The sequence below is a fragment of the Carlito syrichta genome, unplaced genomic scaffold (assembly GCF_000164805.1).
Source record: "Carlito syrichta isolate Samal-C Ts95f unplaced genomic scaffold, Tarsius_syrichta-2.0.1 Scaffold307975, whole genome shotgun sequence".
In the NCBI taxonomy this organism is placed as follows: Eukaryota; Metazoa; Chordata; class Mammalia; order Primates; family Tarsiidae; genus Carlito; species Carlito syrichta.
In genome coordinates, this window is record NW_007252071.1 from 71,186 (window position 1) to 98,799 (window position 27,614).

At 38.7% G+C, this 27,614-nt stretch overlaps 1 protein-coding gene across 1 annotated transcript; it reads left to right on the top strand.

Moving 5' to 3' along the window:
* The first annotated feature begins 174 nt into the window (after positions 1-174).
* Positions 175-27,614, top strand: LOC103267125 (complement factor H-related protein 4-like). The gene is given in 8 exon segments (XM_021715867.1): positions 175-252; positions 2,790-3,263; positions 12,830-12,977; positions 15,419-15,601; positions 17,128-17,301; positions 17,539-17,725; positions 18,794-18,888; positions 27,421-27,614. Coding segments are annotated over 8 exon segments (1,533 nt in total).

Here is a 27,614-nt window from a genome sequence, read left to right on the forward strand (position 1 = left end):
CTTGCATTTTTACAGTAGTAAGAATGTATCTTATTACTTTTAATGACTAATGACTTCTAATATCCTTTTTCTTGTCAGAAGAAACATGTGATCCTCCCTATATTCTAAATGGTATCTACACAACTGTAAAGGAAAAGCACAGAATTGAAGATGAAGTCACACATGAGTGTAAAAATGGCTTGTATCCTTCAGCCCAGGGAAGGAAGGCAAAATGTACACATAGTGACTGGTTTCCTGCTCCAAGATGTACCTGTAAGTGTCAATCATATATTGACTGACTTTAAAAATCTGAAATGACTTTCTTTCAAACACACAAAAAATGAGAGCACAATAAATATATACTATGGTATCAGTAATGTAGAATCTTTAGAGGACTTCTTTGCTTTTCTAAGCAGGATTAATAACACATTTTTAAAAACTAAAAGTCTTTTAAGTTTTGGCAGCTCTGAATAGTATGTGTGTTTGTGTGTGTGTATGTATATATACATATATATATATTCCCTCAATATCTGAAATAAAACATTGGCCAAGATCAGTTGTCTCTAACACCTCTCATATCAGTTAGGTAAGGTTGTGTAACATATCTCCCTTTAAAAAAATGTGTGCTTAAGACAATGGAACTTTATATTATCACATAATTTATGGGTCAGGCATTTGGGAATAAGTTAGCTGGGTAGTTCTGTGTCAGACTCTCTTCTTGTGACGTCAGAAAGTTGTTCCCGGCTGCTGTCCCCTAACAATTTGGCTGGGTTGGAGGATCTGCTTCCAACATGACTCACTCTTATGGCTTATTTAGTACGTTATTACATTTTCCTCTCTATGGGTCGTTTAAATGTCTGTTAACTTTCTTTAGGAATGGAGATCCTGGAGAATGAAGTAGAAACCTTAGTATCATGTATGACCTACTTACACTCTCTCACCTTAGCCATATCCGCTTTTTGAAGTGAGTCAGTTAAGATCAGCATATCAGCATACACCAAAGGAAGGGGAATCAGGCTCACTATTTGGAGGACAGAATGTGAAAAATTTATGGTCATTCCCCAAACTATCAAATGTAGCAAAATGCCACTGAAACATGCAGAGTAGTTTATTTCTAGGATGGTTCCTTTGCCCCCTTTTCCGTTTTTTCTTTCTCTACAATCATATTCCTTTTTTTCCTATCTTGCAATGCATTGTGAATGTATATCACACTTAAAGTGGATATTTCATGAAAGAAACAAACATTTAATGACTTCAGTGTTAACTTCAGGCAATATTCCAAATAAATTTTTCAAAGCATGGGTTTCTAAAAAAGGTACCAATTATCACTGTGAAACCAATTTTACTGTGCATAAGAACAACAAGGAAAATATATAATTATTTTATGGTTGGTTTATGAAAAAGGTATACAAACCCAAATATTTTTTGAATGAACTGAATCTTTCAATCTTTGATCCTCAGCAGCAGTATTCTACAAGGAAACTTCTGGAATTTTTGTGAACTAGATGGCAAAATTGTCAGGTTAGATGGTTTACCAAATAGTTTGAAATTTTGTTAAATAAACTTATCTGACTATCAGTTGCAGGACTTTGTTCTAAAGCTCCATTACTCTTTTGTGTATTCACATAGTTTAATGACTTAGGAAAAATGCAATATAAATTCACAACTGAAATTGTACAGCAACTGATAATTGTAAAACCACATTAAGAGAGATTAGTAATTCAAAAAGAATCCTATGTGCTAGGTTGAATCTAACAGTATTAATTTTAGAAGTGATAACTGTAAGATCCTGTATTTGGGTCAAAGGACTCAGCTGTGCTAGTACAAACAGATTAACAACAGATATAAAAATTAGTCAATATTTTAATAAATTTTAAGATCAGTTTCAGTCAGCACCATGATAGAACCACCAAAACTGCTAGTGAGGCTATAACCTACACTGGTAGTGAGAGGGCAAGAACCATAACAATTATCACGGGCTTAAGCTGAAAGCATAACATATAACATTTTTTTGTAATCAGCTAATAAACAATAAAACAGCCATTTTAGCTTTTTAATTTTCAGCCAGAGTGTGACTTGCAGCTGCTTGCAGTTTCAGTTACAGGAAAAACCGCAAAATTATAGCCTAGGCCTCAACCCTTCCCCTTACCACATACCACCCCTCAGCAACAACCAATCAGGCACTAATGAAGGGTTACCTAAAATTCCAGATGTCTCAACAACTTCCCCAGTTAACAGACCGTGGTCAGCTTGAGGTTAGTTTAAATGAGGTGGGCCAATCCCATCCATATGTGGTAACCACTGATAGCTGTCATCCAATCAAATAATGACAAGTCTGAAAAACCCCCACCAAGCTCCCTCCCCTCTGTAACCACAATAAAAGTCGCCTGCCTAGGAAAGTCGGGACCTCTGGATGCACTCTGCTGCAGTGGTTGGCAACAGAGGTCCAGGCTCGAGCTTACAAATAAAGACTCTCTTAATTTCACATTGAAATTGGCTCTTGGTGGTCTCTCGGATCGAACTCTTGGCCACTACATTTGGGGGCCGCTACTGTTTGCCCCTTGTCGTTTTCCCGTTTGTCTTGTTGGTGGTGTTCGTTGTGACGTTAGTATTGACAAGTGAAATGGGACAGGCACAGACCACGCCGTTAACTCTCATGACTGATCATTTTTCAGACGTGAAGGAAAGGGCGCCCAATCTGACTGTGGAAATACACAAAAAGAAATTCGGAATTGTGCGCTTCTGAGTGGCCTGCCTTCAACGTGGGCTGGCCACAAGAAGGAACTTTTCTAACGAGTGTTCTCTTGCAGGGCAAGAATGTCATCCTCCAAAGAGGCTCCCAGGGACACCCGGACCAACTACCTTATGTACTGGTCTGGCAAGACATAGTGGAGTCCCCTCCCCCTTGGGTAAAAGTCTACCTTCCTACCCCAACCAAAGCGTTGAGAGTGCTCACTCTGCAGGAGAAGGGAATGGAGCCTCCGGAGAGTGAGTCATCGCAGCCTCGGGAGAAGCCAAACCCCTTCCATAAGTCTCCAAAGAACCACTTTTACCCCATTCTCCCTGACTATAATGTGGAGGAGATAATTTTTCCCCCCTATACCAGTCAGTTCCCCCAGAACCCTCAGCCCCACCTGCGCCGCAGCCCCAAGCCGCTGCTGCAGAAGCGGTCCCTGGAGCGGCCAGGGAAAGGAGGCAGGAAGGGGAGGCGGACCGACCAGCCACGGGACCGAAGGAGGGTCGCCCGGGTGGCTGGTCCTGGAGTGGGCCCTGCCGACTCCACGGTAATCTTGCCACTCAGGGTGGCTGGGCCCCAGGATGAGACCGGGAACCAGCCTATGCATCACTGGCCATTTTCCACTAGTGATCTATACAACTGGAAAACACAAACCACTACTTTCTCTGAGAATCCTAGGGGGCTGATTAATTTGCTGAAAAGCGTTCTCTTTACCCATCAGCCTACCTGGGATCATTGCCAGATGCTGTTACAGGTGTTATTCACCACTGAGGAGAAAGAGAAAATCCAGACGGAGGCCCGGAAACTAGTTCCAGAAATCGACGGACAGCCCACCACCAACCCTGATCTAATAAATGCAGCCTTCCCTCTTTCCCGACCTGGATAGGACTTTAACACAGCAGAAGGTAAGGAGAAACTCCGGGTCTACCACCAGGCTCTGATGGCAGGTCTCTGGGCGGCTACTCGCAAGCCCACTAATTTGGCTAAAGTGTATAACATAAGGCAGGATAGGGACGAGAGCCCAGTCACATTTTTGGAGCGTATTATGGAAGCCTTCTGTCAATACACTCCAATGGATCCAAAAGTGCCCAAAACTAAAGCGGCTGTGATCATGGCGTTCATTAATCAGGCAGCACCAGACATAAAAAAAAAAAAAAAAAAAAAAAAAAAACTGCAGAAAGTGGAGAGATTAGGGGGAAAACGTTTACAGGATTTGCTGGAAGTGGCAGAGAAAGTCTATAACAATAGAAAAAGTCTGGAAGAGTGAAGACATAGTGAGCAGCAAACCAAGGGGCTGGCCAAGATCCTCTTAGCCGCCACTACCCAGGACCCCAACGAAAAGCAAAAGCGGCTAAAGAAGCTGACTACTGAGCCAGGCAACAAACTGGGGAATCCGCAGCCAGACCGCCCCAAGCTAGGGAAGAATCAGTGTGCCTACTGCAAGGAAGAGGGGAACTACATAAAGAACTGCCCAAAGCGCCCTCCCGGTCCTGAGAACAAAGTGACTGTACTTGTAACTGAATAGGGAGGTCAGGGCTCAGAGTCCCCCCTGAGCCCCGGGTAACCTTAGAGGTAGGGGGGAAACCCGTAACTTTCCATGTGGATTCAGGAGTGTAGTGATCTGTGCTACTGATGCCACAAGGTCCCCTCTCAATTAAGATCTCATGGGTGCAAGGAGTTAATGGGTTAAAACTGGCACCCTGGACCACTAAACGAACAGTGAATTTGAGTACTGGCATGGTCACCCATGAGTTCTTAGCTATCCCCGACTGCCCGTACCCTTTATTCGGGAGAGATCTATTAACCAAAGTAAATGCGGACCTCAGCTTCTGCCCAGCTTACTGTTCTGAAGGGGCAACAGTAAAGGATTCAGCTGGGCGCCCATTACAAATTCTGACTACTAAATTAGAAGATGAATACAGACTATGTCAAACTCCTAACTCAAAAATAACATCGGAAATTCAGGACTGGCTCCAGGAAATTCCCCTAGCATGGGCAGAGACTGGGGGAATAAGGTTGGTCAAACACAGGCCAGCAGTGTTCGTGAAATTAAAACCCGGAGTGGACCCGGCCCGGGTCTGGCAGTATCCAATCCCCGTGGAGGCACGAAATGGGATAACCCCCCATATACGACGGCTGCTGGACAAAGGAATATTGTGACCCTGTCAGTCCGTATGGAACACACCCTTATTGCCAGTACGAAAGCCCAACTCGACCGACTACCGGCCTGTTCAGGACTTGCGGGAAGTAAACCACCGGGTAATGGACATACACCCCATGGTCCCTAACCTCTATACCCTCCTCACCGCCCTGGCTCCAAGCAAAGTTTGGTATACGGTGTTAGATTTGAAAGATGCCTTTTTCAGCCTGCCGTTGGTCCCACGGAGCCAGGACATCTTTGCCTTTGAATGGCTGGACCCAGAAAAAGGTATCAGCGGGCAGCTCACCTGGACCCGGCTTCCTCAAGGATTCAAAAATTCTCCCACCATCTTCGATGAGGCCTTACATGAAGACCTGGGTGAGTTCCGTACTAAACACCCCAATCTAACCCTGTTACAGTACGTGGATGACATTTTGTTAGCTGCCGAAGACCGGGACGCGTGCCTGGAAGGCACCAGAGATCTGTTGCAAGCACTGGGTTGTTCTAGGCTATCAGATCTCGGCCAAAAAGGCTCAGATCTGCAAAACTGAAATAGCTACCTGGGCTACAAACTGAAGGACGGGCAGAGATGGCTATCAGACGCCTGGAAGGAGAAGGTACTCAGGATTCCACGGCCACAAAATGTACGGCAGGTACGTGAATTCTTGGGATCGGCTGGCTTCTGCCGTCTATGGATTCCTGGGTTTGCTGAGCTCGCCCGGCCCTTATATGAGGCCACCAAAAACAGGTCCGACCTCACATGGACAGAAGACATGAACAGATCTTTCAAAACTCTTGAACAAGCACTAGTATCAGCCCTAGCTTTGAGACTGCCAGATCTGACTAAAACCTTTTTCTTGTTTGTTGATGAATCAAGGGAATAGCCAAAAGAGTACTGTTACAGCAGATAGGACCATGGAAGAGGCCAGTGACATACCTGTACAAAAGGCTAGACCCCATGGCTGCCGGGTGGCCCCCATGCCTGCAAATCATTGTAGCGGTTGCCACTATGGTCAAGGATGCTGACAAAATTGCCATGGGAAGAGAGCTACATGTCACCACCCCTCATGCTATTAAAAAAATCCTAAAGCAACCACCCGACAGGTGGATAAGTAATGCCCGGCTAACTCATTATTAAAGCCTCCTTTTAAACCCAGTCAGAATCCTGTTCCAGGCTCTGGCTACTCTGAATCCAGTCACCCTACCACCCGACCAGAATAAGGGAGGTCACCTGCATGACTGCCAAGACATCCTGGCGCAAGTCCATGGAATGCGGGAAGATCTTCCGAATCGGCCCTTAGCTGATGCCAAAGAGACTTGGTACACGGACAGCAGCAGCTTCGTGCAGGGCGGAACCAGGTATGCTGGGGCAGCAGTAACTACAGAGACTGAGACTTTATGGATAGCGCCGCTTGCGGCCAGGACCTCAGCACAGCGAGCTGAGCTCATTGCCCTCACAAAGGCCCTAGTCATAGGGAAAGGGCAGAAAATAAATATCTATACTAACAACAGATATGCTTTTACAACTGCCCATATCCATGGAGCCATTTACAAGGAGAGGGGGCTCTTAACGGCAGAGGGCAAAACTATCAAAAATAAGACTAAAATCCTTGAGTTACTACAGACACTCTGGTTACCCAAAGCCCTGACCATAATGCATTGCCCAGGGCATCAAAAAGAAAACACGCCAATTTCACAAGGGAACCGGTTGGCAGACGCTGAGGCCAAAAAGGCAGCCCTTTCTGTGGACCATGTCTTAATGACCACGCTGCCAGACCCTGGGCCCCTGGATCTGCCGGAAAGCCCAAACTCTACAGAGGAAGATTTAAAATGGATAGATGGACAACCTGGAACTATGTTTTCAGACGGCTGGTGATAGATCCAACACTAGGATAAAGACACCCACAAGTGGGATGTCATCCTTCCAGAACAGCTAGGTCAACAGCTGCTAATAAAGATGCACAGAAACACCCACATGGGGGTTAGAAAAATGAAAAAATTAATACACCATGCAAACATAGTTATGCCCAATGTTCGACGGATGGTTGAACAAATTATAAACCAATGTCAAATTTGTCAGGTTGTCAACACAACTAACCCCAAACAAAACCCGGGGACCAGACTTCGAGGGAACTGACCAGGAACATACTGGAAAGTGGACTTTACTGAGATAAAACCAGGAAAATACGGGTACAAGTATTTACTAGTATTCATAGACACTTTTTCAGGATGGACTGAGTCATTCCCCACCAAAAACAAAACTGCACGGGTGGTGGCCAAGAAACTCTTAAAAGATCTGATGCCCAGGTATGGTTTCCCGGTCCAAATCGGGTAGGACAACGGCCCCAGCTTCATCTTTAAGGTAATGCAAGGGGTGGCCCAGGCACTGGGGGCGGATTAAAAATTACATTGTGCATATAGGCCCCAGAGTTCAAGACAGGTAGAAAAAAATGAACAGAACCCTAAAAGAGACCTTAACTAAATTAGTCCAGGAGACTGGCTGGGACTGGGTGACTCTCCTTCCCTTCGCACTATAAAGGGTGCACAACTCACCCTATAAGCTAGGGTTTACTCCTTTTGAAATTATGTTTGGTGTGCCTCCACCAGTCATACCTAACCTAAAAACAGAACTCTTAATAGACATAGATGATCAAAAACTTTTTTCCCTCCAAACTCTGCAAAGGGTCCACGAGCAGGTGTGGCCCAGACTGAAAACCCTTTATGAGACCGGACCACCACCAACTCCCCACAACTACCAACCAGGAGACTGGGTGTACATCCAACGACATCAACACGAGACTCTGCAGCCACGGTGGAAAGGACCATATGTCGTGATCCTGTCCATCCCCACTGCCTGAAGGTGAAAGGTATTGCATCTTGGATACACCACACCCACGTCAAACTCGCTGACACCCCTGCTGTGCTGAAAGACTACACACCCAAATGGAACAGCCAACTGGACAAGGACAATCCTCTAAAGCTAAGACTGAGTCACACTTCCTCTTCTTCTGCTTCTTCATAATAGGGATAGAATCCCTCTGGGCAGCCCACAATCCCCACCAACCCGTAAACTTAACCTGGCAGGTTATAGACCTTTCCACTAATAACATCATTTGGCAAGCTTCAAACATGACCCCCCCACACACATAGTTTCCAATCATAACCGGGGATCTAACCCACTTCTACCCCACTGCTGCTATGCAATGAAAGCTAACCCAGGGAGGCACTAGCAGCAGGTACTGGTATTTTTATGTGTGTCCGGGGCATGATAGAGATAAAAACTATAACAACCCTACTCAGTATTATTGTCCTAGCTGGTCCTGTGTCACCACGGGGTTCATAAACTGGAGCCCTGCCAAGCCCAGTGACTTAATACAGATACAAAGGGCCGGTACTCCCAACTTCCATAAACGATACAATCCTACCCAAGGTAAACTCTGTAACCCCATAATAATAAGCTTCACCAAAAAAGACAAAAATGCTCGAAAATGGGAAATGGGAAAAGTATGGGAACTCAGAGTATACAGTGCCGGAGCTGGGGATCCCGAAACTACCTTTAAAATAAAATTAACAATAGTTCAGAGCCCCCATACGGCTATAGGAACTAACCCAATACTTGTCCCTGACCCCAAACCGCTGCCACCACACATTAACTACAGAGACTACAACAAACTCATCTAGACAGACAAATTCCATGATTCGGTCCAACCCACAACCCATACATGGACCTCCCATACATCCACTATGGAAATTACTCACCCAAGCTTATACGTTCCTAAATACCACCAAGCCTAAATTTACTCAGTCCTGCTGGTTATGCTATAACATCCAGCCCCCATATTATAAAGAGATCGCAGTAATGGAAAATCATACAACTAAGCATAATTCCAGTTCCTGTAGATAGCAGCCGACAACTCAAGGTCTCTCTCTCCAATTGATAACAGGCCAAGGATTATGCATAGGCCGTCCCACACCAAAATTTCAGTCCCTATGCAATGTCACATTGCCTATAACCAGTTTAGACTATCACTTGGCCCCCGAGGACACCTGGTGGGCCTGTACCACGGGCCTAACTCCTTGTTTCCACGGACGGGTCCTAAACCAAACCCAGGGGGGTTTTTGTGTGTTAGTCCAACTGCTCCCTAAAATCCTCTACCACACTGATGAAGACATACTCCGGTGGTATGCCACCCATACCCACCAGAGAAAAAGGAGGGAGCCAGTCACTGCCATAACCCTGGCAGTCCTCTTTGGACTCGGACTGGCGGGCACAGGGACGGGGATAGCCTCCCTAACAACACAGAGCTGCCAGTATGACGGCCTTAGGGCTGCCACAGCTCTAGGACATTAAAAAAATAAAAACCTCCATCTCTCACCTCCAGGATTCTTTAACCTCCTTATCTAAAGTAGTCTTGCAGAACCGTAGGAGACTAGACTTAGTTTTCCTACATCAGGGTGGACTGTGTGCCACACTGGGAAAAGAGTACTGCTTTTTTTTTTTTTTTTTTTTGAGTCAGAGTCTCACTCTGTCACCCAGACTGGAGTGCAGTGGCTGCTCCCGGCCACCACAGCCTCAACCTGCTGGGTTCCGGCGATCCTTCCGCCTCAGCCTTCCGAGTAGCTGGAACTACAGGTGCGCGCTACCATGCCCAGCTGATTTTTTGATTTATTGTAGAGATGAGGTCTCGCTGCCCAGTCCGGTCTCGAACCCGCGGGCTCAGGCAATCCACTCACCTCAGCCTCCCAAAGGCACAGGATTACAGGCTGAGCCACCAAGCCCGGCAAGTACTGCTTTTATGCAGATCATTCAGGTGTCCTTAAGAAATCCATGGCTAAAGTCCAAGAAGGCTTAGCCAAACGAAAGTTAGAACAGAAACAGAGACAAGGGTGGTTTAAAAGTTGGTTCAATCATTCCCCGTGGCTAACTACCCTGCTGTCCACTATAGCGGGACCCTTACTAATTATCCTATTGTTGCTCACTTTTGGTCCATACATCCTGAATAAGTTAGTAGCCTTTATAAAGGCTAGAGTCAGCACTGTACAACTTATGGTCCTCAGACAGCAGTACAAACAGGTACCCCTAGACAATCTAGCCCCAAGAATCCAAGATTAGATTCACCCCCCTTTCATGACAAGGGGGGAATGAGAGGGTGAGAACCATAGCAATTATCACGGGTTTAAGCTGAAAGCATAACATATAACATTTTTTTGTAATCAGCTAATAAACAATAAAACAGCCATTTTAGCTTTTCAGTTTTCAGCCAGAGTGTGACTTGCAGCTGCTTGCAGTTTCAGTTACAGGAAAAACCACAAAATTATAGCCTAGGCTTCAACCCTTCCCCTTACCACATACCACCCCTTAGCAACAACCAATCAGGCAATAATGAAGGGTTACCTAAAATTCCAGATGTTTCAACAACTTCCCCAGTTAACAGACCGTGGTCAGCTTGAGGTTAGTTTAAATGAGGTGGGCCAATCCCATCCATATGTGGTAACCACTAATAGCTGTCATCCAATCAAATAATGACAAGTCTGAAAAACCTCTACCAAACTCCCTCCCCTCTGTAACCACAATAAAAGTCGTCGACCTAGGAAAGTCGGAACCTCTGGATGCACTCCGCTGCGGCAGTTGGCAACAGAGGTCCAGGCTCAAGCTTACAAATAAAGACTCTTTTAATTTTACATCTAAATTGGCTCTTGGTGGTCTCTCGGATCGAACTCTTGGCCACTACAATAGAAGCATAAAAAGTACAAGGAGGCTGCTCTAAATTGGGCTGATCTCAGTGCTGATCAGATCACATATGGAATATTATACTTGCTCCAGAGAATAACAGTGTAGAAAAAATTAAAACAGATTTGAATGCATCTAATGAAAAAGAAAATAAGTAAAGGGTCTCAAGCCTGTGATAATAATGATATCTACTTTTAATTGTGCTTCCTTTTGATTTTTTGAAAAAAAATCTCAGTGGATTATTTTATTTATATTCTAGGAAACATTATAATGAGATCGATAATCATAGATGTTCTGAAATTAAGTCACCAGAGTTCAAACACCTATGTTTTTATGAGCAGTTTAATTGAATTTTTTACGATTCACTTCCTTCAAATCCAAGACTCAAACTTGCCCAATGTGAAACTGATGTTAAGTGACACGTCTTGATGTACTATGAGTAAACTTGCAAAATTCAAGGACAAAGAGAAAATAATACAAATTTCCAAAAAGCAGTGGAGGGGGAAAAAACAGAATGCAACTTAAAAGGAATGAAACTACAAAAGGATATTAAGTCCAACTTTGGAAGTTGTAAAAAAAAAAAACGGGTAAAAAACAATATCAGTGATGAGCAATATGGGCTGTGGGCCAAGAAACTCTATCTAGAAAGAAGAGCATTTCAAGTCTGTATAAAGGAAAAAAGTCTAGAATAAACAAAGATTTAGCCTTTATAATCTATATGACTAATCTGTAGAAGCTACATGAAAATATTTTTCTAATCAAGCAAAAAAGAAATAAATTAATAAATTCAAGGTAAGTCTTAAAGAGAAATCATTCACCATTTGTTCCATATGACAAAACAGTTTTTGACTGTAGCAAATAAAAGTGACAGAGCTTAATTTAGAATACAGCAAAGACACGATTTGTTGAGGATTTATACCCCACAAACAGAATAATTTGAATGTTATTTGCAAGAAATGACACTAAATGAGCACTTAAACTTCAAAAAAGTGGAAGAAAAATCTTGGGGAGGACAAATATGGACTGCAGGACAAGAATCTCTACATAGAAAAGTTATTCACAAATTTTTGTTGAATAAAGCCATTTAAGATAAACAAGAATTCAGGCTATAATCTACACAAGTCTTTAGAAACTGCTTGAGAACTTTCCTGATCAAAAAGAAAAAATGAATCAGTAATCTAAAGAAATGTGAAGATGGTAGGGAATATTGTGTGTGTATGTGTGTTTGTGTGTAGTATATATGTTGGACCCTTTCATATGTAGTATAAGATTTCTTGAAAAAGAACATATATCTAAGAAAAACTAATTCTATTCTTGTGTTAAAAGTACTAAGTTACTTCTCAAAATCATCTCATTAAAATAGGAAATTTTCTGGAAGTATTATTTAGAAGCCTTATAATAACATAGAACTTAAACACATATGCCAAAATTATTTAATATATAAAAATAACTAAATAAACTGTAATTATATTGACAAAATATTTTACATGACTCATCACAACATTTATTTTCTAATTAAAATTAGAAATAAACAGTAAAATGTGTATCATACCATTAGGTATTTATATATTAAGAAATATTTCATTTCATTTTCTTTTAAGTAAAGAATGGAAAACATCTATAACTGGTTTGTGACATGAATAACAATGTCATTTTTCTATGTGATCAATGGAAAATTTTCAGGTTTTTTAATATTTCTTACATTGCCTCCAATAAATAGAAAAACTTTTAAAATAATTTAATTTAAAAAGTATCTGCCAAAATTGCTGAACCTTTCATTGAGTTGGTCTGAGAAGAAAAGGCGGTACTCTGATTTCTGATGGAAAGAAAAAGGAGACAGAGAGCTGAGTGGTAAAATCAGCAACTTTGTCTCTCAACTAGAAAGCTCACCAAATCAATCAGGGATGGGACATACGTATTCAAGAGGAATATGTTAAATGGGTGTGCAATTCTCTCCCTGGAAAGACTTTCTAGAAGTTTGCTCATCATGTGACCCACAAGACAAAATTTCACCTTCACTAGCAAACATCTCCTCACATACTTCAGTCATCTGAATTCTGTAACTTTTCTTCTAAAATCCCTAATTTAATGAGTGTAATTATACTAATAAGAAAATATAATTCATCCTTGAAAAATCCATCTCTAATCTGTTCATTAAAGTAAAATTTTGTTCATACTATTTTTGTTTTTCATTGCAAGTGAAACCTTGTAATTTTCTAAAAATAAAACACTACTTTATGAGGATGAGTATAGTCTATGCTTTCCAGTAGTTATTGGAAAATATTACTGGTATAAGCATGATCAAAATTATGTGCTTGCTTCAGGAAGTTCCTGGGGTCAAGTTACTTGCACACAGGATGGATGATCTCCAGCAGTTCTGTGTCTCTGTAGTACACCTCTTCACAACTATGTATGTATAAAACTTCCAGAGACTGTAGAGAGGAGAGCACATAAGCAATTACAATTAGGTCTTACAAAAAATATGGCCATGGGAAGAGTTGTCCATGCAAAAAGATCAAAATAAGTATTTTCTATTGTGAGGAACTCTTCATGAAAATCAAATTATTAATAAATATAAAGACTTCACAAGAATACCTATATAATTTATAGATACTTTAATTATAAAAATTAAAAATAAGTAACATTGAATGTGATAATTCATTTTTTTACACACATTTGGTAGTAGCTTTAGTTTTTCTTAAGTTATACATCATTTTAGGATATTTATACAGTCTTAGTTAAATATTGTAAGATAATTTCAATGTACTATTTTGACCAAATTTATGTGTCCATTTACTTTTATCTGTTTGTTATTTTTACGGTTCTTAGGATGATATACTTCCCATTATTTTGAATACGAACATTTCCCAAGATCTGGAGAAACATACATGCAAGGTCAGTCTATAAAAATTTCCTGCTGGTCAGTCTATAAAAATTTCCTGCTGGCCAGGCTCGGTGGCTCAGCCTTTAATCCCAGTGCTTTGGGAGGCCGAGGTGAGCGGATTGCCTGAGCCCCCGGGTTCGAGACCCGCCTGGGCAACTTGGCAAGACCTCATCTCTACAACAAATCAAAAACAAAAAAATTAGCCCGACGTGGTAGCGCACGCCTGTAGTTCCAGCTACTTGGAAGGCCCAGGCGGAAGGATCACCGGAGCCCAGCAGGTTGAGACTGAGGTGGCCGGGAACAGCCACTGCACTCCAGTCTGGGTGACAGTGAGACTCCAACTCAAAAAAAAAAAAAATTGTCCTGCTATCCTGGCTACCATCTTTCCAAATGATCAGACCACAATTACATGTACAGAGAATGGCTGGTCTCCTCTTTCTAGATGAACTGCTCTGAAATTTCATATATTTATGATTTTCTAAACCTAGGCTTTTAACTGTGAAAAGTTTTGTATACCAACTCTGAAGCTGAATGTATGAAGTCTTTTTTTTCCTTAAAACTGCAGCATACCTAGTTTTCAACTTCAGATGTGACTTCACAAATTTCCATGTAATAAATGGATTTGATTACTTAATGAAATCAAGTAACAATAGAAATATGTCATGAATATTGCAAAGTAATTTTAAATAAATTACATATTAAAAAAACCAAAACAGCATGGTTTTAGTATTTATATTGAAACCATGCTAAATGTGTTGATTTAAGTAATGAAATTTTAGCATTAATTACAAAATGAATACAATACTTGCCCAAAGATCATTCATATATCTCTCATAACTGTATAACATATATTTTTATAGTTAATGTTCTGTTGTTATAAAGTAAAACTCTAATAACAAATTATAGACTTTCATGTTTTAGGTAGAGAGGACTCTCAAACTTGTTTGTGTGTGTTGTTTGCAATTTACAAAACAACAGCCTAAGCACCTAAAGAACAGCCTAAGCATTTAAAGAAAAACTCTTTTTCTGCTCCCACATGCACCAACTCTATTTATCATTAGTTTACCTAATACACATTATTGTAGGTCAAGCACATTTATAGGTATTGAAAATAAAACTGTTTACAAGAAACACTTAACCTTATAGTTTAGAGTTTGAGGGAAATTCACAGGAAAAAAAAACAAAAGCAAGAATAGACCAGAAAATTAACGATTATGAGTAATGCTATATTATAAATATAAATCATATTTAATATGATTTCTTCTTTTATACAACAAAATTATTCAATTTACATTTCTTTTTATTAGAAATATAACTTGTTTTTGCTATTTTGTTTTTTCTACTTATATTTCCACATCTCCTCCAAATGCTAGATCTATATGGGCTTAGGCACCCACTTGCCATGGTAATCATACCAAATTCCTGGAGCCAAAGGATTTACAAGATTACCTCTGCACCTATAGTGATATTGTGTGAGATATATTTACCTGGAAAATGGGAACTGACTAAATGAGCTCTAGGACTCCCTAATAGTACAAAGATGATTCAGGTTATTACAAAGCAGCCAGAAAATTTTCCAAAAAAAATTAAACATTATTATTAAACATTATTATTAAACATTAATATTTTTAAAATATTAAACATTATTAATATCTAATGTCTATTAGATCTGAATTACCCAAAGTATGCCAAGGCTCTTTTGGTACAGTCTTTTCCTTTCTTTTATTCTACCTTTCCTTGTGTTTTCAGTATTTTATTTGGAAATGCCTAGATAATTTATTTTCACTGTCACAAGAACATGGATAGCTAGGAAACTCCACTTTTGCTTTTATCAACTCACTAACAAATGTTTGAATTTTCATGGTAAAAATTTCTTTTTTACATTTTTTCTCCTATAAAATAATTATTAAACAAATATTTACATCTTCTCTATCTTTTCTCCTTTAGGAACATACTCAAAATCAGATCTAAAATTAAAAAGGGATTTATTTTCTGAATTTTATTGTATTTATTCTTTAAATAAAGAAACATCATGTACATATAAACCAGGATAGGCAACCACTGGTGGAAAGACTTCAGTATTCATTAAATGTATGCAAAGTGGATGGTCAACTCAATTGATGTCCATTATTAAGTGACATTATATTGCTATTCAGTTTCTGTTAACCATTTTTCTCTATTTCAGGATGATAGTGTTTACTTAAAAATAAAGAAAATACTTTTACAAGTAAAGAGATGTAAATACTTCGAATAGAATTTAACATATTGTTCTGAATTAAGTCTTTATTTTTAGGGTAATTACTAATAAGAAGAGGGTCATTCCATCTCATTGAATTCAATTTGCCTTTACATAAAAGCAATCCCATTATCTAAAGATTAGTTAGGAAGTTTTATGGGAATATCAGCAAAATGGATTTAATTATAAATTAAAACTTTCTACTTTTCTCTTTGTATCTTAAAAAACTCCTTGTATTTGATTCCTTGCTCACACAAATAAAAATGTACATGCAAATAAGAAATTGATGCTTCAATCTGAGTTTTTGATGGCATCATATTAGAAGAATTCGATCTTAATAATGTGTATCAATGATACTACTGAGAAGGTCCAACTCTAAATATTATTTCTGCCTGTCATACAGTATAGGAAAAATAGGTGAAGGGAAGGAGTGGGCTGAAGTATGGAGCTGGGAATGTTTATAAACTTTATATTAACCAACAAATTTCTTACTCAAAAACGGGCTGAACTTTTACATAAGATGACAATATGAGTATAACCTTTCACTGTCAAAATTTGATACTTTTCTCTCTCTTCTTTGTACATTCATAAAGATTATTTAAGATAAATGGTTTGGCGTATTTTTAACAGAGATATTATTATGTAATGTATATACTTCAAAATTCACTCCATTTTTAAGGGTCCAAGTCAACTATTTTTAGCCATCTGATAAAATGGAAGGAACTACTGGTACATAATGCAATACCAATGAATCTCAAAACACTAAACTTAGTAAAAAAACAAACAAAAAAACAGCAATAGTTACAAAGTGATTTTCTCAAAGTCACTCTGAAATTTTGGGGCTATAAGATATCAAGTCCTACATTTTTAGAATGCTGTTTTCCATTTCTATGTTTATCATGGGCTCTATATAAAGAAAAACCTGTACATTTTGCAATTCATTTTTTTACTCTGCTTTGAGGAAAGAGGATACTTTATAAATGTTTATGGATTGTATATCAATTAGTGAAATTTTGCTGTAGCATATTACACCTTTAATGTTAGTAAATCTGGTACCTAAATAGGTATGTTAACTCTTAAATTCACAAAGTTTTATCATCTTTAAAATAATAATATCAAAACACTATAATAGAATACTTGAATAACAACCAATGACATGCTCACAAGTAAAACTAGATTTGACTAAATGTTCTTAAAAATATGTACATCCATAAGTTTTGAATGATAAGAAAGATTATATATATAAAAATATATTTTTCCTTATTTTAGCACAAAAAAGCACTGGATTGTCAGATTATTTTTCATTCTATTCAGTTTATTAGCACAGACTGGTAAACTTTGTTCCTACAATGATACTTTGTCAGTTGAGTTGTACATGATACAGCATGAAAATTAAATCATCAATTTTATTTTGCTTTAGAATTTTGTGATATGCCATTTTGTGAGAATTCTAGAATCAAAAGTAATGGCACAAGGTTTATGCTCAATGACATATTGGACTATGAATGCTGTGATGGATAGGAAACCAAAACTGGAAACACCACAGGTTCCATAGTATGTGGTGAAGATGGTTGGTCCCATTTGCCATGCTATCGTAAGTATTTTTATTTAGTTATTTCTTTATATCTGTCTGTCTATCTATCTATCATCTATCTATAGTCTTTGCTTGAGTGTGCGTCATTCTGACACATTTTTTAAAAATAAGGTTAACAACGCAAAATGTCTTTCTCAGAAATCAAATAATACAGAGTTAATAGTACATTAAGAGACTGTATATAGATAGTTTTCAGTAAAAATTGTTCATTTTTCTTCACAAAATGCTTTTTTAAAGATTTTACAGAAAAGTTTGGGTCTCTGCCACCTATTAGTAATGGGGATGTCACTTCTTTCCCATTAAAAGTGTATCCTCCACAGTCAAAACTTGAGTACCAATGCCAGTCCTACTATTAACATCGGGGTTTTAAATATGTAACATGTAGCAATGGAAAGTGGTCAGAACCACCAAAATACATAGATAAGTTTTATTCTTTTAGATGCTGAGAAAAGCAGAGGAATAAGTTTGCTATTTGCCTGTTTATAGTAGATTTTCATAGGTTATTACATTCAAATTGTGTTCACAAACAGTTATTCTGTTGAATGACTTTCAAATATTAATACATAAAGTTATAAGCTTAGAATATTTTTATGCAAACAATGGCAAAGTTTCTATAAATAAGAATTTTCAGAGACCTCAATTTGCTTATGACCCTATAAATCTTCAAGAATAACACCCATGTATTACTCACATATGAAATATGGTATATCAGTTTAACAACAGATGGTATATCAGTTTAACAAGAGGAAAATTAATATCTCCAAGTCAAAACCATTTTCATATTATTGACACTTTTTTATATGGCATTTTTTTTTTCTTTCTTTCTTTTTTTTTTTTTTGAGAAAGCAGGATTTATTGAGAGAACAGAAAATCTCCCTCAGCGAGAGGGGATCCGAAGGGGTTGTGCCATATAAAGCATTTTTAAAGAGGGTTTGGAAAACATTATTTCAAGAAACTGTGAGTCATTATCTGAGATTCTACTCAAAAACTAAAAGGTTTTCTGGTAGAACACAAAGCTGGTTAACATTGATAAGTCCTTGCTCTATTTTTTCTAGCTGTATTTTGCCAGTATATCTAGCAAGCAAGAAAGAAATTAATGGAAATTTCCACCACTTCCAAAACTCACCAATTTCCCATTTTTACCTTCATCTCCTCTCCCTTCATATCAGAATCAAAATGAATATGCTAGGTAACTTCCAAGTCAGTAACATATGCATTTCAGTATTCTGTCTCCCAAGTTCTACCAACCTGAAGTGATACAAATAAAAGAATACAGATAGCAATCATAATGGCAACAGCAACAAAACCAGAACCATGTTTAACAAGACTCTACTATTTATGAAGTAGAAAACTGAAAGGCCCTGTTGATCAGACAACCGTTTCCTACCATAGTTCTTAAACTCAAAGTTTGTAAGTTTTTTAAGTGTTTGAGTTTCTAAATATAGCATAATACCAACAGTTCCTTTCTGTGATGTGACTCTTTTCCTTTCAGATTTTGCTACATTTTATCTTTTACACTGACTGATGATGCTGACATTTTGGCTGACCCTGCTGTGAATCAAACTGCAGTTATTGTCTCCTATTTATGTGTCCACTTCTTTAGGAGATCATATCTAAGTCTGGACTCCAAACTATGCAAGTGGCAAATCTGAAGAGGAAAATTAATATCTCCAAGTCAAAATAGTCCAGAAATATCTCCACACTAGATTTCATAGGAAAAATAGCGAAGTTCCAGAGATAAATTCTGAGTCTTATATATGATTGACTTAGGAGATGGTGAATCCTAAGATGTGTTTCAGAGCAAAAAGATTACCTTTTCTAGGAATCAAGAATAGGAAATTATAACTGCCTGAGGACAGAAAATCAATTCTATGGCAGAGGCAAAGTTTTATTTTAAGTTCTTAAATCTAAAGAAGCAAAGAGCATTCAAGTAGAGTATTCTAGGGAAAAAGGCAACATCATGTATAATATTACACATACATATGACATATTAAAGCAGTGAGGAAAAATCTTCCCTGTGACAGTACACTTAAGAAAGTTCTGAAAAATATGTTTGAAGAAGAATGTAGATCTCATATAATTTATATATTGGATATTAAATAGCCCCTGAATATACTGAAGAGTTCTTTAAAACTTTTCAGTTTTAGAAGTCTATTTTAAGAAGTACTATTTTAAGAAGTTTATTTAGGTAAGAGTCTGAAGGATTCTGGAAAATTACCAAAGACATATTAATGTCAAAATAAGGACTAGACTAAAATAGAAAATACTTGAGTCAAAAGAATAGAAAGAGGAGTCAATGATATCTCAAAAACTAAAAGTCTAATTATGTAAAAATTTCTCAAATGCAATAGCAACCCAATATAAATATAGGCAAAAGCTTAAAGATGGTGGAAAAGTGATATGAAAATATTGCTTACAGTCACATTGTAATAGCTATAAACTTGAAACTCCTAATGTCTCTAAAAGAAAATCCTTCTGTGAATGGTAACATTAGCTTACTGATTTTACAGGTGAAGACACAATGAGTAATTTCTTCATGATCAAGTTAGGATTCATATTCACTCTGTGTGCTGATACATACAGCTTTACCATAGAAAATGAAAATGATCAAGATATAGATGATAGATAGGTAGATGACAGATTAAGAAGAAGATAGATACAGAGCATAGATAATGATATATAGAAAGATAATTGATAGATATGGATATATATGTATATATAGTCTCATTTTAATAGATGACTATTTATTAAATTATTCCTTTCTATAGTTCTTTCTATATTGTGGACATAAGGGAAAATATAAAAGATTTAAACTAGCAAATTTGGGTAAATTTGAAGTGTTTGTGCTCACTGCTAGTTGAATAGGAAAAGGAGGATGAAAAACCATAACCCTAATAGAACATGTTTATATAATCCTTTTTAATCAATGAAGTCACTAGTGTGGACACAACATGTATTAGAAATGAAGAGTCTAGGGTCTGGAGAGACTGTCAGGGTCTACATTCATCAGTTCCACCTGAGGAACGGGGTGACCTTGGGGAAGTGTAACTGAACCCCACTTTACCTCAGTTTTCTAGTGTATGAAATAGGAACAGCTGCTTGATGTAGAAGTTATATGGATTTAAAGAGCTTATACTTGGGCAAGATGGCGATGGGACAGGTCGGACTGTGAATGTGTCTGCAAAAGGTGGCTGCTGCAGCCAGTTCCATGTGCCACAGCCACTGCCACCACCACCTCTGCAAAAAGTGGCTGCTGCAGCTGGTCACACACAATGCATTGCCGTCACTGCCACCACCATCACTGCAAAAGGTGGCTGCTACAGCCAGTCACACACACTGCACCTCTGTCACATCCCTCAGCTCCCAGCCCTGAGGAATTCCAGGCTTCTTCCCCCACCCCAAGCTTCCCCCGCAGCATGCTGACCTACAGCACCCAGTTGTCTCACATCCCGCCTCCTCCAGCTCAATCCCAGCAATGGCAGGACGAGAGATCAGTTGAAGCCTGGAGTTCGATCAGTGAAGAGAGGATTGGGGAGTCACAGGGAGGAGATCCATGCCCAGTAAAGAGGTGCACTGCAGAAATTTTCTGTCCCAGGACCAGGCAGAGACCTGCATCACCCCGCCCAACTCCACACAGCTCTGCCCAGCCTCCAACTTGGGACCTGAGGTAATCGCATCAAAAGGGAAGAGACAGAAGACCCTCCCCCATGCTAGATCAGAAACAGGTCAGATCTGAGTGGCAGACCTGAAGGGCAGCAAGTCAACTGAATCCAGATCTGATCCACCCTCCTTCCACAGCAAGCCTGGGATATCTGACCCTAGCTGTGAGCAACCCTACCAGTCTCCAATGAGAGCTAGAGATCAGAGCTGAAAGGAAGTTCACAGGAACGATCTCAGAGCAAGCTTGATTTGTTGTTTTTGCTTTTTTTAATTTTTACTCTTTGTTTTGCTCATTTTTGTTTTATGTTTTACTTTTTTCTCTCTTCTCTCTGTTTTTAATAATGTTTTCATACTTTCCTTGTTTCTGTTATTTTACTAATTTTTCTTTTCTTCTTTAGACCTCCTGCTTGTGTAGGGGAATTGTCAATAGGGAGAGGCTGGTTAGCTTGTGTGTATGAGTGTATGTTTTAGGGTTTTTTTTTTACTCTTTTCTGTCTTTGTGTCTCTTTTCATTTGTTAGTTGGAATACTTGTCTGTCATCCCTCTTACTCTTCTCTCTCTCCATCTTCCTCTTTTCCCTCTCCTTCCCAGTTCCATTATTTTCCTTTTTTTAAATACCTCATTTTGCTTTCAGGGAGCAAGCTTACACCTCCACTGCATGGACAGATTGTAAGACAGTGGGAAGGGGGTTCCAGGGTACCCATACACCTGTCAGTGGATATTGGGATCTGCAGATAGATGTTGAATCACAGCTCCCACCTCAACTAAATCTCAAAACTGCAAAACAGTAGAGCCCCCAACCCACAGTCCAGCTTTAGAACTGAACAAAGTCAGAGGATTCACATGAGGAAGATAGGAGATTGAGCAAACAGAAGTAAAAGCAACCCCACCATCCCTGAACAAAGAATTAAAGAAGGGGGAGGAAAAAGTGGGGAGGAAAATCTACACAAATGAAGAAAAACCAAAATAAGAATACAGGTCTCACACAGACCCCTTGGGAGGTTAGACAATGAGAAAATAGACTTTGAAACATAAACAATGAAGCACCACAAAATGACTGGTCACATACTACAAACCCAGACATGATGTCAAAACATTAATAGAGAGAATAAAAAGAATTGAGGAGAGAAAAGAAGAAAACAGGAAGGAGTTGATAACTGAGATAATAGCAGTAAAGAATAATGTGATTGAAATAAATAACAAACTAATAATCAGAATTAGCAAAGCAGAAGAAAGGATCTCAGAGCTTCAGGACCAAAATATAAAACTAACTCAAACTGTCAAAAACATAGAAAAGAAACTTAACAAGACAGAACAAAACCACCAAGAGGCTGAACTTTAGAGTAACTGGACTTCCTGAAGCAGAAAGAGAGATAGAGACAACCCTGGAACAAACATTCCATGAAATCATTCAAGAAAACTTCCATCATCTCATCAGTGATGTGAAAATTCAAACACAAGAGATTCAGAGAACCCCTGCAAGACAACAAATGAGAAGACCAACTCCCAGACACATAATAATTAGCTAAACAAAGTAGGTATAAAAGAAAAAATTCTAAAGCCAGTAAGAGAAAAAGGTCAGACTACCTACTGGAGACGACCAATTAGAATAACAGCAGATTTATCTATAGAAACACTTCAGGCTAGGAAAGCATGGTGCCCAATCTTCAAATTTCCCAAAGATTAACAATTTCAACCAAGAATAACATACCCAGCTAAGCTAAACTTCATCAAGAGGGAGAAGTAAAATCGTTCCCCGACATTCAATCCCTAAGATCTTACGCTGCCTCTAGACCACCTCTATAAGAAACACTTAAGAAGCCGGGCTCGGTGGCTCAGCCTGTAATCCTGCACCTTTGGGAGGCTGAGGTGAGTGGATTGCCTGAGCCCGCAGGTTCGAGACCCGCCTGGGCAGCGAGACCTCATCTCTACAATAAATCAAAAAATCAGCCAGGCTTGGTATCGCATGCCTGAAATTCCGGCTACTCGGAAGGCTGAGGCGGAAGGGTCGCCGGAGCCCAGCAGGTCGAGGCTGTGGTGGCCAGGAGCGGCCACTGCACTCCAGTCTGGGTGACAGAGTGAGACTCCAACTCAAAAAAAAAAAGAAAGAAACACTTAAGAAAGTCTTAAGCACAGTAGAAAAGGAAAAAAGAATGGCAACGTCCTTCACAAGAGTGCAAGAAAAAAATTGAAAACACACAAAAAAACCCAAAATCAAAAGAAAGACAGCAAACAGAACAAATACAAATCAGTAAGAACCTTATAACAAGAATATACTCTCACATTACAATAATTAGCCTGAATATAAATGGACTAAATGCACCACTGAAAAGACATGGAATGGCAAAATGGATAAAAGATCATGAAGTAACAATGTAATGTCTCCAAGAGACTCACTTGAACAGAAGGGACATTCATAGACTCAAGGTAAAAGGATGGGAAAGAAAATTTCAGGTGACTGGAACACAAAAGAAAGCAGGAGTTGCAATCTAATATCAGACAAAATACTCTTTAAACTATCAAAAATTTTAAAAGATTTAGAAGGTCACTACATAATGATAAAAGGTTCAATCCATCAACAAAGAACTATCCATCCTAAACATATATGCACCCAACATTGGAGCACCAACTGTCATAAAGCAGCTTCTAGGTAAACTTAAAAATGACATTGACTCTAACACTATCATAATTGGGAACTTTAATACCCACTCACAACCCTAGTCAGATCATCAGGACAAAAAATCAGAAAGGAGATCCGGAACCTCAATGTGACTCTTGACCATATGGACTTAATTGATACCTATAGAAAAGTCCACCCAATGACCATAGAATATACATTCTACTCATCACCACAATGGAACATACTCTAAGATAGACTACAACCTTGGCCATAAATCAATCGTAAACACATTTCATAAAACTGAAATTTTGCTGTGCACCTTCTCAGACCACAGTGGAATAAAAATAAATATCAACACCAACAAAGTTCCTCCAAAACCCACAATGACATAGACACTAAACTGCATGATTCTAAGCAACTCCTAGGTCAACATGGAAATCAAAAGAGATTAAAAAGATACCTGGAAACAAATGAAAATGAAGAAACATCTTACCAAAATCTCTGGGATGCCATGAAAGCAATAGTAAGAGGTGAATTCATATCTCTACAAATGCACATGAAGAAAATGGAAAGATCACAAGTTAACAGCCTAACAAGACACCTAAGGAAGCTGGAAAAGCAAGATCATTAAAACCCTAACTTCAGCAGAAGAACCCAGATCACAAGATAAAAACCCAAACCCGGGACATAGAAGAAGAAAAGATAATATGAAAAAATCAATGAAATAAAAAGTCAGTTCATTGAAAGGGTAAGCAAGAGTGATGGTCCCCTAGCTGGACTGACAAAGTAAAAGAGAGAAAAAACTCAAATAAATACAATCAGAAACACAAAAGATGAAGTCACATCTGACCCTGAAGAAATACAAAAGATTATCAGAGACTACTAAGTACACTTGTATGAAAACAAACTTGAAAACCTAAAGCAAATGGAGGACTTTCTGACATCACACAACCTCCCTAGGTTGAAACAAGATGAAATTGAGACCCTAAATAGGCCAATAACAATCAAGGAAATTGTTTATGTCATAAGAAAACTACCTACAAAAAAAGCCCTAGACCAGATGGCTTTACAGCAGAATTCTACAAAACATATAAGGAGGAATTGATACCAATCCTATTGAAAGCATTCCAGGTGATTGAGGAAGATGGAATACTCCCCAAATCATTTTACGAAGCTAACATCACATTGATACCCAAGCCAGGTAAAGTCCCAATAAAGAAAGAGAATTATAGGTCAATATTCTAGATGAACATAGATGCTAAAATTCCCAACAAGATCCTAGCAAACCAGATTCAACAACACTTCTCAAAAATCATCCAGCATGACCAAGTAGGCTTCATCCCTGAGATACAAGGTTGGTTCAACAATAGTAAGACCATAAATGTAATTAAATACATTAACAGATGTAAAAACAAAAACCACATAATTATATCATTAGATACAGAAAAAACTTTCGACAAAATCCAGCACCCCTTTTTGATAAAAAACCCTCAAACATCTAGGCATAGGTGGAACATACCTCAAAATAGTAAGAACCATCTGTGAGAAACCCACAGCCAGCACACTGCTAAACAGACAGAAATTGGAACCATTTCCCCTGAAAATTGGAACAAGACAAGGATGCCCACTCTCACCCCTCCTGTTCAACTTGGTTTTGGAAGTCCTGGCTAGAGCAATCAGAGAAGAGAAGGCAATCAGGTGTATCCAAATAGGAAAAGAGGAAGTCAAGTTATCTCTCTTTGCAGATGACCTGATTGTGTACCTTGAAAACCCAAGAGAATCTATCAAAAACCTCCTTACACTGATAAAGGACTTTGGCAAAGTCTCAGGGTATAAAATAAATATGCAAAAAACAATCACATTTCTATACACCAATAATAAGCAAGCAGAAACCCAAATAAAAAGCACAATTCCATTCACAATAGCCACAAAAAATGAAATACCTTGGCATCTTCCTAACCAGACATGTGAAAGATCTTTACAATGAAAACTACAAAACACTGCTCAAAGAAATCAAAGATGACACAAACAAGTGGAAAAATATCCCATGCTCATGGATTGGAAGAATCAACATAGTTAAGATGTCCATTCTACCTAAGGTAATCTACATATTTAATGCAATCCCCATCAAATTACCAGCAACATCCTTCTCAGACCTAGAAACAACAATACATGAATTCATAAGGAAACATAAATGACCAAGAATAGCCAAAACAATCCTCAGCAAAAAAACAAAAACAAAACAGGAAGTATCACACTCCCAGACTTTAAACTTTATTATAAAACTACAATGATCAAAACAGCCTGGTATTGGTACAAGAACTGGCATATAGACCAATGGAATAGAATTGAGATTCCAGAAGCAAAACCTCAATTTCTCAACCAACTCATCTTTGACAAACCCTCCACCACCTACCACTGGGGAGAGGAGAACCTATTCAATAATTGGTGCTGGGAAACTGGCTGACCACATACAGAAGATTGAAACAGGATACCTACCTATCCCCGTACACAAAAATCAATTCTAAATGGATCAGATATCTAAATGTAAAACCTCAAACTATAAGAACCCTAGAAAATGCAGCAGAAACCCTTATGGAAGTTGGAACTGGCAACCAATTCCTAATAAAAACCAGAAGTGCCCCAGGCCATAAGATATAAGATAGACAAGTGGGACCTCATCAAACTGACAAGCTTGTGCAAAGCCAAAGAAACCATCAAGAGAGCAGGGAGACAGCCCACAGACTGGGATAAAATATTTGCCAACTCCATGTCTGACTAAGGCCTAACATCTAGGATCTACAAGGAACTCAAACGTGCTGGAAAGAAAGAAAAAAAAAACAGCCCCATTGCAAAGTGGGCAAAAGATATGAATAGACAGCTCTCAAAAGAAGACATACGAGCAACCAACAGATACATGAGAAAATGTTCAGTCATCAAAGAGATGCAAATTAAAACTACACTGAGATACCACCTAATTCCAGTCAGAATGGCCATCATCAATAACTAAAAAAATAACAGATGCTGGAGAAGATGTGGCAAAAAAGGAATCCTTCTAAACTGTTGGCAGGAGTACAGCCTCTGTGGAAAACAGTGTGGTGATTCCTAAAAGTTCTAAAAATCGACCTTCCATCTGACCCTGCAATCTACCTACTGGGAATATACCTGGAAGAATTCAAAACACCCTATAAAAAGGATACCTGCACATGTATGTTTATCGCAGCACTGCTCACAATGCTGCCAAACATGGAAACAACCATGCTGCCCATCAAAAGAAGACTGGATTAAAAAATGTGGTACATATACACAATGGAATATTACGCAGCCATAAAGAAGAACAAAATCATGAACTTTGCAGCAACCTGGATGGAATTAGAGTCTCTAATACTAAGTGATCTTTCACAGAAACAAAGAACTGAGTATCACATGTTCTCACTCATAAGTAGACCTTGAACAACTACTGCAATACTATAAGAAAAGGATTGACAGTAGTGGGAAACTGCAGAGGGGAGGGGGGATGGGGAGGTGGGATTGACAGTAGTCGAAATCTGCCTGGGGAAGGGGGGCACACCTCATCAGCAAGTGTACCTGCACAGTGAATATTTGTATACCTAACTCTGATATGTACCCCACAATTTTAAAATAAAAGATTTTTTAAAGTTAAAAAAATTAAAAAATAAAGAGCTTATACTTGCAAAATGCTAAACACAATGTCATGTAAGTTAATAAAGTTATCTATTTGGATTTTCTAAACAAATCATAAGGAGGTGGTTTTATAAGATGATAAAAGGTGAAATTGTGATTGTTAATTAATGAATTTTGTTTTTTTCTACTTCCAGATCCATGTATAATATCTGAAGAAATCATTAATAAAAATAACATACAGTTGGAAGAGAAAAGTGACAAACAATATGTAAAAACAGAAAATACCCTTGAATTTATGTGTAAATTGGGATACAGTGCAAATACATCAATGCTATCATTTCAAGCAGTGTGTCGAGAAGGGATCATGGAATATCCCCTGTGTGGTTAG